An 11,701-nucleotide genomic window follows, 5' to 3' on the forward strand; every position below is an offset into this window, starting at 1 on the left:
CCTTGTCACCAGACTTGAAGGCTGAGTTCCGTGCTTTTAGCGCTTGACGGACCTCCGCAGTAATCCAGGGTCGTTGGTTGGCTCGGGTGATGATGGTCTTGGTGGTGCTGACGTCCTCAATGCATTTGTTGATGTAGGCTGACACGGTCATGGCGTACTCATCAATGTTGATCTTGTCCTATAAGTTGCTGCAGCTTTGAACATGTTCCAGTCAGAGCACTCAAAACAGTCCTGGAGCGCCTCTATTGCTCCCTCAGTCCACACCCTCACCTGCCTCGCTGTAGGTTTTGCTCTGATCAGCAGGGGCCTGTATGCAGGAATTAGCATCACAGAAAGGTGGTCTGAAGAGCCCAGGTGGGGGCGGGGGGCTGCTCTGAATGCTCCTTTTATGTTTGTGTAAACTAGGTCTAGAGTGTTCTCTCCCCGAGTTGCAAAATCCACGTGTTGGTAAAAATGAGGGAGAACAGTTTTCATATTTGCCTGGTTAAAATCCCCAGCAATGATGAAAACACCCTCTGTGTGTGCAGATTGCAGCTCAGAGATAGTCCGATAGAGAACAGTCATAGCCTCTGTTGTGTTTGCGCTGGGAGGGACGTAAACCGTTGCGATGATAACAACAGTGAACTCTCTAGGCAGATAAAAAGGTCTGCAGCTAATAATCATAAGCTCAATGTCCGGAGAGCAGAAACTTGTGACTAATCTAGCATTTTTACACCAGGTGTTATTGATGTAAACGCAGAGTCCGCCCCCTCGGGTCTTACCGCAGAGTTCTGTCTGTCGGCGCGGAAAGTAGCTAGCCCCTCCAGGCTAACGGCGTTGTCTGGGATTGATGATGAAAGCCATGTCTCGGTCAGAATGAGAGCGCAGCAGTCCCTGAACTCTCTCTTTGTAGAGAGCTCGAGTTGTAAATGGTCCATTTTGTTGTCCAGTGAGCGAACGTTGGAAAGCCAGATGGATGGTAGCGGCGGTCTGAATGGGTTAGCCTTTAGCCTCGCTGCTAAACCTCCTCGGCACCCGCGCTTCTTCAGCCGGCTACACCGCTTCCGCGTCGCTCTCCTCCGGCGTGAGCTGCTCGTCGAGGCCGCCGCTTCACAGGCCTCCGGGGCTGGTTTCCGTAGGACGCCACAGTCACGTAAGCAGTCGAGCGTGGTATTTAAAAGTCCAAAAACACAACTTGATCGCAACTCCAACAGGCGCTCGCGGTCAAGTACTGATCGGCTGGGTAGATGAGTGGTTTCCAGCGAGTTTGGCGGCATTTTTATGCATTTTTATGCAAAAAGTCCGCGAGTTGGTACAGAGCTGTGTTCGGCTGCTGCCGCCAGGGGCGCCGCCGGAAGTCAGTGTTTAGAGACAGGTGGCGGTGTGGCGTGACTCGCTGTGGATGTGCCGCCACAGGACCTTAGGCTACCATCACACCGCAGCTCTTGATGCTCAATTCCCCTTTTTTGCTCAATGGGATTTTTTGGGGCTGGACGTTCATACTGTCATTAAATGCCACCTCCACCATACTTCTGTCACGCTTCAAGGCCGCAAAGCCACCGGCACGCGCAGACACCAGAGGCAGACGTCACAGAGCGGCGCACTGTTTACGGAAGTGCCGGTGAACGTAATTGTTTCTAGAAGTGGTCAATAAAGTTCTATTCAAAATAATAAAAAAAAAACGCCGCCATCTCTCCTTGCTATTATCAGAAAGCTGTTGAGCAATGGGAGCCCACAATATTAAGACCACATCGTAGTGAGACCAAGTAATGTAAGAAGAAAGCAGCACCGCTATTAACAACGGTCTTTATGGAGCGCTACCAGCCGCTGCTGTGCGTGGACGTGCAATAAGAGGCAGGAGAGTGACGTGAAAGAAGGAAAAAAACAAAAAAAAGCCACACGACCGTCCAGACTGCACACACTTAGAAAAATATCCCATACATATCTCAATTAGTAGCACATATGAAAGTGGCACCAATCAGACTTTATTTTTTTAGGGGGGGGGATTAAAAGATGGGAATTGGGCCGGTCCCACTAAGATAAGAGACGGATGCGGGTCGCAAAAGAGTAAAATAAAAAAAACTTCCTATGACGTTTGAACGCAGCCTTAAAGTTGTGTGTGGTGAGTCTGGACCGGAGCTTTGTGCCCAGAGTTTTGTGTCCAGCTCAGAATTTGGCAGGTTTCCATTCAAAGCAGTGTGCATTTTATCTTCTGGCATGTGTGAGCCAAAATTTTGATTGGGCTTTGTGACTTAAGGAGGAGCCGCTTCAGCAGCGTTTGACTGCCAGAGCCTGAGTTGTCCCAAGTGCGCTGAAGGTTTTTGTCCAGCAGAGGGAGCCAGAGCCTTTTAGTTTCGACCAAAGTTTAATTTGGTGCTCTTTTAAAAAGAGTGAATGTTACGGTGCTGCTGCTTGTTGGAAGAGTGGCTTTTATGTGCGTTTCATCAGCTGTGTGCGCAGGTGCGGATTAAGGCAGGGTCGCGGGGGGCGCGCGCATCCCCCTTTGGGAGACCAAAAGTAATTTTTTTTTTAAGAGGCCGAAATCTTAAACATCCTTCATAGAATTAAGATTAGTAGCCATTACCGGTCATCTAGAATGCGCTATGACACCAACGTGACGGTTGAGACACCGGATATCAGCATGAATTTGAATTGCAACGCCCTGGTCTCGCCATGCGAGACCTGGGCGCTGTAATAACGCAGCGTTGCAACACGATGCGATTCAGTGATACCACAATGGTGTTGAAGCGAGCACGAGGAGACCTGGAAAAAGGAGACGATGTAAGGCCAAACAAGAAAACCAGACAACCATCTCTTTTGAAATTCTTATCCAATCAAACAGAAGGGTAAGTAGAAAACAACTTTTTCACTTTTTCTAAATAACCGCAAATTTACATGATTTTTTGATTTGTAAACAGTGAACATATGTAGCCAGAAAAAAAAAGAGCCGACCGAAACCCGGCGGCCGACGACAGGCAAATTAAAAAAGAAGTCCGGTCAACAAGGATCATTAGCTATATCTTAAACTAAAATGTTTGTGGTGATTTCATGAACTTAGTGTTAATCGATAAGGAAATAAAAGCATAAATTGTCGTCTCGATCACTGTGTAAAGAGCAGCCATATTAAGTACTAATAGTCGACATCACATCCTGTGACGTCTCTGTGCGTTGCTGCGCTCTGCAAGCTACAACCGTTGTGCACAGCTCCGATCAACAATTACTTTGGATTTTCGGGAGGAAATTTGTTAGAGCTCTTGTTTAAGCAACAGTGACCACGTGCGTGGCCGTTGGATGTTCCAATGCAGAGGGAAAAAGTGAAAAAAAATTACAGTTTTCACCATAACATTATGAGGCAGAGGGATATTTCCGCCATTGTCTGTAGTGCGGCAGTTGAGAGCATAAACAAGCGACTTCAGAAGTTTTGTCGTGTTGTAGTAATAAATCCAAAGTGTAGGCTTATATCTATAATCTAAATAACAAAGATTGAAATGTTTATATCTTGTTTTCTATTCTTCAGTGGACCTGGCACAACTACAGAACATGACCACAGCGTTGACCTGTATGAACGTCCAGATATTGGAGACACACAGAAAAAAGGTATGATTATTGCTAGAAAATGTTGATAATGAGAAAACAAACATTGTTGATTGTTGATAAACAAGTTGTTTAAAGTTGCAAAGTAATGCAATTGTCGGAATACTTTTACCAGTAACGGGAAAGTTATGAAAATTGCAGTGTTTGATAAGTAATAAAAAGAGTGTACAATCAAAGAAATAAGCAAAATTAGTTGCCATTGACATGCATACAATAGTTATTTTGTAGTGTGTATTTTTGGGTCTAAACCTGTTAGTACCACGTGTTGTACTGTTAAAAATAAGAATGGTATCCTTTATGAAAACATTACTATTATCAATTGGTAAGGATCCAAATCAATGAATGCTCTAAGCACATGCTTAGAGTCTAAGGGAGTCTAGTTAACATTGTGATATAACTACCGATCTGGTGTTATTTGTTTTGAGTGCATTTAATATTTTATTAGGCGCCCGCCTATGCGTTGAAAATGCATGGCGGAGGCCTTATACTATGCACCTAATAAGGGTTTCTTTAAAATTATTCCAAATCTTTCTTCCGTCACCGTCAATACAGCCCGAACCGTAGGGTCTACCCCCACATACTATATATCGAAACGTTCGTCTCGACGCCGCGATGAGGGCTTTTTGTACTTGACGCCATTTCGGCTTACGGTTGGAACAAAAATGCACGGCTGAGCATGGCACAGGTGTTTCGGTCGAGTGGGTTAGGTCTCGGGCTGCCATGCAGAAGATCCCAGGTTCGAATCCAAGCTGTGCCAATTTCAGAGAGTTACATTTTGACCCAATATTTAATTTGCCTTTGGCTTTAAACAACTGTATTTCAATTTAAATCAATACAGTTCACCTCATGCCTTTAACTTTTTTTTATTCACATATTTAATTTTTTCATGCTACATTGAAGTATTTATTCATGTTTTAAGAACACCAATTTTCCATGCTGCTTCGATGCAGACCTTCTCCTGTCAGCTGTTGGCTCATTAGCAGGCGCATTTGTTGTGGTCTCTTGTCATTCACACAGAACAATAAACCGTGCTAGCCGACATGAGTTTCAATAGTTTTAAAAGTTTTCAAAAGTAAAAATTATGCACTTTTTTACATGGTCACTGTGCCTACACCGATTTTTGTACAAACATAAAAATGAGCACCATTGTCCTCAAAAGCCTGCTGATATTCACAGTGAAAGAATTATTTTGATATCTCTTATACTTACACACAGTTAACAGACTGTGGTCTGTTAACTGTAACCTTTTTATATATATATTTTTTTAATTAAGATTGGCCATTTGGTTATAAAAGAACATTCCACAGCTGCCCTCATGCAGGACACAGAAAACAATGACGTGTCATTGGCATCACCTATAAGATACAGCTGATCTGTTTCTTACAGACAATGCCCATTCCACTTGATATGATATATGCATTTTACTTTGAGTTCTCTTTATCCTAGAGCATGTTGTAGGTGTAAATTTAACAATTATTGCCTGTTTAAAGTTCTGTTTTTTTTTTTCAGTTAATAAATATGTTGTCAGTATACTGATGTCTGTTTATTTGTTACTAGTACAAGGTTTAACATGCAAAATGTATAAAACATACAAACATGTTAAAGAAAATTTAGCAAAAGGAAAACATTTACTCCTAAACAGTGCCCCGGCAACAGCAAGAACTAGATTCTTTTGAGAATTGCCAAGAATCTATTCAATAAATTGGGGAAAGCTTCCCAATGAGAAGACTAAAAACAGAGTTGGTGGATAAAGACCACCTACATACCAGGTATGGACTTATAATGTGGAGTACTCTGTGTCAGGACCCTCCAAACCAGTCAATGTCAGAAGTGCCTTTTTGGAGCTAAAGACAAAATAACCAAAGCTTTTGACCTGTGATCGACAGTACTCCATTGCAAAAAGTTATGTATGCTAAATTATGGGAAAACCACAAGAAAGCAACTTAAAAAATCCAAATAAACAACAAATGTAACAAAACAGAAAAAGCAGTGCAAGCGTCTAAGTAAACTAGGAGTTTATTTCACAAGTGCACAATGATAGAAAAAGGCTTCTTTTAAAAAATGTTGCCAACTTTGGAACAGTGCTTGTAATGGTTTCATTCTAGGGCCCCACAATTCCTAGCAATGCAAGGGAGAACCACCCATGCAGATAAAGACAGCAAACATTGAAAATGGAAACATAAGTTTGTTGTTGCTAAGTATCTGGTTGCTACAACTTCCAGAAGGTGTAGGTTTTGTTTGTCACATGAACATATTTAAATATTATGTTGAGCACACCTTTTTGTCATATGTTACCCATAAACACATTGAATGTGGTACAGAAATGTCCAGTGCTGAAATGGCTGCAGACTTTCCGGGCTGGGCTCTGTAGTCACCACAGGTGCTGTTCAGTGCCTAATCCAATGAGACTCTGAGTGCTAATGGAGGTAAGGCCCTGTCTTACGTTTTGACCCGTGGCAAAAGGTTAAATGCTAAAATATTGGAAAATCTTGGGGTATTTGTCTTACCTTCCACAGTGTCAGCACACTGATTCAATTGGTTTTAGTGTCTTCCCCGTGTTTTCTGATGTTTCTTTAATGACAACAGTTTACATAGAAGACAGACATTTTGCCTTCCTGCACACAAATCTTTTTTCAAACACTTGTCTAACCTTTGCTTAAGAAGAACCTCTAAAAACATTTGATTTAAAATCCCCAAGTAATAAAAGCCTACAACCAAGGATAATTTTTAAACGACCAAACATATTTGAAATAAGCAGCATTCGATCTGAACAGCTTACATTTTCCTTTCCACCACATACAGAGAGAGACACATTTATAATTCTTACAAGCTCTTAAAAGATATACCTTACACCCTACAAAAGCTCAGCCTAACCAACACTCAGCAGCTTTACCTTTAATGGTTACGCACACCACCAGGCAGGCGCCTTCTTCAACTTCTTCAGAAGTTGAACGTTTCTAGTAATAAAAATAAAATTTACTTTTAAGTAAATTCAGTTTTGTGCACCTGGTGAAATGTGTTAAGTGAATTTAATAATTTACGATAAATACAAAATTGTTTTGTGGTCCTGAGATTACAAGGTTCACCTGATCACAAAAATTATTTTCTTTTCCAGATGAACAACAAGGACCATGTTTCGGTGTAAAGACAACTGAAGAGCGGGCACTCAACCAAGCGGATTTGCCCCAAACTTACGACATAGGTTAGTAATAGTTGTATTTTTTCAATGTCAAAACAATTTTTTTTTTGTTTTACATGATTGACTTTTTTGCTTAATCTTAAAATCTTATATTTCATAATTATTTCATAATAAAACAAGACTATACAAAAGCTTCATGTAGGCAGATTTACAACTCCAGCACCCATACAAAATTGACAATGTAAATATCAATGTTATTACAGATATATCAAAGGCCAAGGACCGGATTAGTGAAATGGACGACTCTGAAAAATTCCAGCTTCTTCAGACCAGAAAACTTCCCAAGTCTTTCAGTTTCCCTGCCAGAGAATTTAAAGACAACCGAAGAGCCAGTGGGGTGACCAAAAGAACTTGCCAGAGGGACTGGCTGGACAAGTATGACTTTTTAACATACTCTGCCCAGGAAGATGGCGTGCACTGTTTGCCATGCATTTTCTTTCCTGTTGAGAGTCAGAGTAGGAGGGCTAGTATTTTGATGGACCTACCATTTACTAACTGGAGAAAGTTCACTGAACAAATTACAACACACACGCAACTGCAATACCACCAGAGTTCTGATGCAAAGTTTCATGCATTTGTGGATGTAATGAATGGTCAACAAACAAGGATTAACTACATGTTGAATTCTGAGATGTATAAACATGTTACAGAAAATAGACTGTTCCTCTCATCAGTTGTAAAATGTATAGAGCTGTGTGGGCGTCAGGGCTTCGCCCTAAGAGGCCACCGAGACGATCCTACATCAGAAAGTCTAAACAAAGGCAACTTTCTTGCACTTCTCAAGTTCAGACAAGAAGCAGGCGATGACCCACTTAAAAACTACTTGGACTCATGCGGTCAAAATGCAAAATACATTTCTAAAACATCTCAAAACGATTTTCTTGACTGTATAAAAGAGTATATTCAAAGCACAATTGTGCATGATGTGCTGAATCAGAAATGGGGGCCACACTATGCTGTAATAGCTGATGAGGTCACTGATGTTTCAAACTATGAACTAGGTGTGTGTATTCGCTATGTGAAAGATGGCATTCCTTTTGAAAGGTTAATAGATTTTGCTGGATGTGATTCCATAACAGGGGAAGCAATGTGTAAAAACCTGTTGACCTCTATAAAGAAAGTTGGCCTAGATCCAAAACTGTGTCGTGCTCAAGGCTATGATGGTGCTGGCAATATGGCAGGAAGAGTAAATGGTTGTGCTGCAAACTGTTGCAAAGAATCCCCAAGAGCTGAGTACTTCCACTGTGCGAGTCACCAATTAAACCTAGCATTATCCAAGTCATCATCTGTTCTGGATATCAAATGTATGCTTTAAACTGTTGCTTTAGTTGGTATTTTTTTCAAGTATTCACCAAAGAGGCAGCAAAAGATTGAATCTTCGGTGTCTGAGATTAACCAGGAAAGGCTTGCAGCAGATCAAGAACTGTTGGCTAAGAAGTTAAAGCTACTTTTGTATGTGCACAAGGACATTCAGTTAGAAATCAACAAAATCATTGACATATTTGCCTAGAAGCATCCCATAAGGTTGACATTTGTAAACCCATTATCATAATCATAAATTTTGTAGTAGAGAACAATATTCTTTGTCTGGTTTAACTTTGTTTTTTGTTTTTCAACAGTTTATCTTGTTAAAATATATTCAAAACTCATTTGTCTTACTTGAACCATACCAAACTGTTCTAAGTCTTTCGGTTTTTTTATTTAATGTTCTGTGTAAATATCATTTCTGGAAATAAACTCCTTGTTTGATTAATTGTTAAGGATCATTTTTTTATTCAAACTACCTTTTAACCATGTGCATGCTTTAAAAACCGAGAGATCCTTTTTTAATTACAATAGTGTAATCATGATAATTCTACTTATGTTAACCCATTAAAATTACCAATTAAAAACCCTTGGATGAATAATTAGGGTAGTGTGAAAGAGTGAAGATGGTAATCTTTGGTCTTTTAGCCTAACATTGTCTTGACCCCGTGACCCCATGACCCTTAGGTGCACCCACCCCTTTGAAAAATCCTGGATCCGCCTCTGAGCAGCGTTTGACTGCCAGAGCCTGAGCTGTCCCAAGTGCGCTGAAGGGTTTTGTCCAGCAGAGGGAACCAGAGCCTCTTAGTTTTGACCAAAGTTTGATTTGGTGCTTTTTGAAAAGAGGCAATGTGATAGTGCAGCTTCCGAGATCAGACGAGATCGGGCGTGTTCAGAGTGGTGTGGCCGTAAACGAGGATGGAGGGGCCACACGCACGCTTTAAGTGTCAAAGAGCAGCTCCTTGCCTTCCTCGCACGCACCTCACCACAAACTCATTCATGCCCACTGCACCTTTACATTACACATCAATTCTTTCTCATAGGAAATGGCAACTTGACAAAACCACTAGTCCTCGCAAGGAACATTCCACATCACTTGTCATTCTCTTCCATTTTACTCCTGCTGGAAAACCCCTCTGCCCCTTGTCAATAAGCACGGCCAAGTTGTCCAGCAGCCGTCCAGGCTTTCTGCTTGCTTGCCTCTTTTCCACAGTCCTCTGCTCTCTTGGCAGCTTGTGTGTTTTTTTTGCCCCCAATTTGTTCCCTCTAGCTGGTTTTATTCATTCAGTTTTTTAAACCCACACCCCAAAGCGCTTGGCCGGGGGTCAGCCCCATCCTAACCGCCACAGCTGCCCCCGGGGGAGGCCGCCGGAAGCCGTACAGCGGTCACCACCATCTTGTCCATGAACGGCATGACTGAGATGGTGACAGCGGGGATTTGAACCAGTAGCCCGTCAGTTGAAGGGCCAAACTCTTAGCTCCTGTGCCAACGTGGCCACTGCGCACACTTGGCAGTGGGCTTTTGCCACAGTCTTGTGTTCTGAAGCCCCTCTGTTGTGGGCTTGGTGACTTAAGGATGAGCCGCTTCAGCAGCGTTTGACTGCCAGAGTCCGAGCTGTCCCAAGTGCGCTGAAGGTATTTGTCCAGCAGAGGGAACCAGAGCCTCTTAGTTTTGACCAAAGTTTGATTTGGTGCTCTTTGAAAAGAGTGAATGTGACGGTGCTGCTACTGCTTGTTGGAAGAGTGGGTTTTATGTGCATTTCCTCAGCTGCGTGCGTGCGTTTGTGAGAGAGAGAGCTTGGAGCTGAAGGGGCTGTAAATTGTAGAAAGAGCGCTGCTCCCTGCTTAATGCTGGTGGCCTGGCACGGTGTGGGTGTTTTGCCACATGCCGGCTGGACTGGCACAGACACATTTGAAGAGGAGGGGCCAGAGTGTGTGAGGATTGCAGATAAATAAAGTGTGAAAAAGCGGCAAAGTGCAGCAAAAGCTTACGGCACCTGGTATTCCCAGGCGGTCTCCCATCCAAGTACTAACCAGGCCCGACTCTGCTTAGCTTCCGAGATCAGACGAGATCGGGCGTGTTCAGAGTGGTGTGGCCGTAAACGAGGATGGAGGGGCCACACGCACCCTTTAAGGGTCACACAGCAGCTCCTTGCCTTCCTCGCACGCACCTCACCACAAACTCATTCATGCCCACTGCACCTTTACATTACACATCCAATTCTTTCTCATAGGAAATGCCAACTTGACAAAACCACTAGTCCTTGCAAGGAACATTCCACATCACTTGTCATTCTCTTCCATTTTACTCCTGCTGGAAAACCCCTCTGCCCCTTGTCAATAAGCACGGCCAAGTTGTCCAGAAGCCGTCCGGGCTTTCTGCTTGCTTGCCTCTTTTCCACAGTCCTCTGCTCTCTTGGCAGCTTGTGTGTGTGTTTTTTTTTTTTTTTTTTTTTTTTTTTTTTTTAGCCCCCAATTTGTTCCCTCTAGCTGGTTTTATTCATTCAGTTTTTTAAACCCACACCCCAAAGCGCTTGGCCGGGGGTCAGCCCCATCCTAACCGCCACAGCTGCCCCCGGGGGAGGCCGCCGGAAGCCGTACAGCGGTCACCACCATCTTGTCCAAGAACGGCATGACTGAGATGGTGACAGCGGGGATTTGAACCAGTAGCCCGTCAGTTGAAGGGCCAAACTCTTAGCTCCTGTGCCAACGTGGCCACTGCGCACACTTGGCAGTGGGCTTTTGCCACAGTCTTGTGTTCTGAAGCCCCTCTGTTGTGGGCTTGGTGACTTAAGGATGAGCCGCTTCAGCAGCGTTTGACTGCCAGAGTCCGAGCTGTCCCAAGTGCGCTGAAGGTTTTTGTCCAGCAGAGGGAACCAGAGCCTCTTAGTTTTGACCAAAGTTTGATTTGGTGCTCTTTGAAAAGAGTGAATGTGACGGTGCTGCTACTGCTTGTTGGAAGAGTGGGTTTTATGTGCATTTCCTCAGCTGCGTGCGTGCGTTTGTGAGAGAGAGCTTGGAGCTGAAGGGGCTGTAAATTGTAGAAAGAGCGCTGCTCCCTGCTTAATGCTGGTGGCCTGGCACGGTGTGGGTGTTTTGCCACATGCCGGCTGGACTGGCACAGACACATTTGAAGAGGAGGGGCCAGAGTGTGTGAGGATTGCAGATAAATAAAGTGTGAAAAAGCGGCAAAGTGCAGCAAAAGCTTACGGCACCTGGTATTCCCAGGCGGTCTCCCATCCAAGTACTAACCAGGCCCGACTCTGCTTAGCTTCCGAGATCAGACGAGATCGGGCGTGTTCAGAGTGGTGTGGCCGTAAACGAGGATGGAGGGGCCACACGCACCCTTTAAGGGTCACACAGCAGCTCCTTGCCTTCCTCGCACGCACCTCACCACAAACTCATTCATGCCCACTGCACCTTTACATTACACATCCAATTCTTTCTCATAGGAAATGCCAACTTGACAAAACCACTAGTCCTTGCAAGGAACATTCCACATCACTTGTCATTCTCTTCCATTTTACTCCTGCTGGAAAACCCCTCTGCCCCTTGTCAATAAGCACGGCCAAGTTGTCCAGAAGCCGTCCGGGCTTTCTGCTTGCTTGCCTCTTTTCCACAGTC

General features: G+C 43.7%; 1 protein-coding gene and 2 non-coding genes across 4 annotated transcripts; 1 reads left to right on the top strand and 2 right to left on the bottom strand.

Moving 5' to 3' along the window:
• The first annotated feature begins 1,115 nt into the window (after positions 1-1,115).
• Positions 1,116-8,438, top strand: LOC118563485 (zinc finger MYM-type protein 1-like). Of its 2 annotated transcripts, none has more exons than XM_036138578.1 (3): positions 1,116-3,576; positions 6,689-6,775; positions 6,976-8,438. In XM_036138578.1, exons 1-3 carry the CDS (start codon positions 3,468-3,470, stop codon positions 8,085-8,087), a joined length of 1,308 nt encoding a protein of 435 aa, XP_035994471.1. In that variant the 5' UTR covers positions 1,116-3,467; the 3' UTR covers positions 8,088-8,438. The 2 variants fall into 2 exon arrangements, with proteins under 2 accessions (XP_035994471.1, XP_035994472.1); XM_036138579.1 differs by lacking the exon at positions 1,116-3,576 and adding an exon at positions 5,871-5,999.
• A 1,624-nt stretch (positions 8,439-10,062) lies between these two features.
• On the bottom strand, positions 10,063-10,181 carry LOC118563498. The gene has a single exon (XR_004931256.1). It is a non-coding gene; the product is annotated as a 5S ribosomal RNA (ribosomal RNA).
• Positions 10,182-11,280: 1,099 nt separating this feature from the next.
• LOC118563508 lies at positions 11,281-11,399 on the bottom strand. Its single transcript, XR_004931266.1, has one exon. It is a non-coding gene; the product is annotated as a 5S ribosomal RNA (ribosomal RNA).
• Between the last annotated feature and the right edge of the window lie 302 nt (positions 11,400-11,701).

Source organism: Fundulus heteroclitus, chromosome 6 (assembly GCF_011125445.2).
Source record: "Fundulus heteroclitus isolate FHET01 chromosome 6, MU-UCD_Fhet_4.1, whole genome shotgun sequence".
Lineage (NCBI taxonomy): Eukaryota > Metazoa > Chordata > Actinopteri > Cyprinodontiformes > Fundulidae > Fundulus > Fundulus heteroclitus.

Coding starts and splice junctions, on each gene's coding strand:
- LOC118563485 (XM_036138578.1), top strand. CDS start 3,468: ATGTTTATATCTTGTTTTCTATTCTTCAGTGGACCTGGCACAACTACA. Junction 3,577..6,688: donor TGGAGACACACAGAAAAAAG/GTATGATTATTG, acceptor TTTCTTTTCCAG/ATGAACAACAAGGACCATGT. Junction 6,776..6,975: donor GCCCCAAACTTACGACATAG/GTTAGTAATAGT, acceptor ATGTTATTACAG/ATATATCAAAGGCCAAGGAC.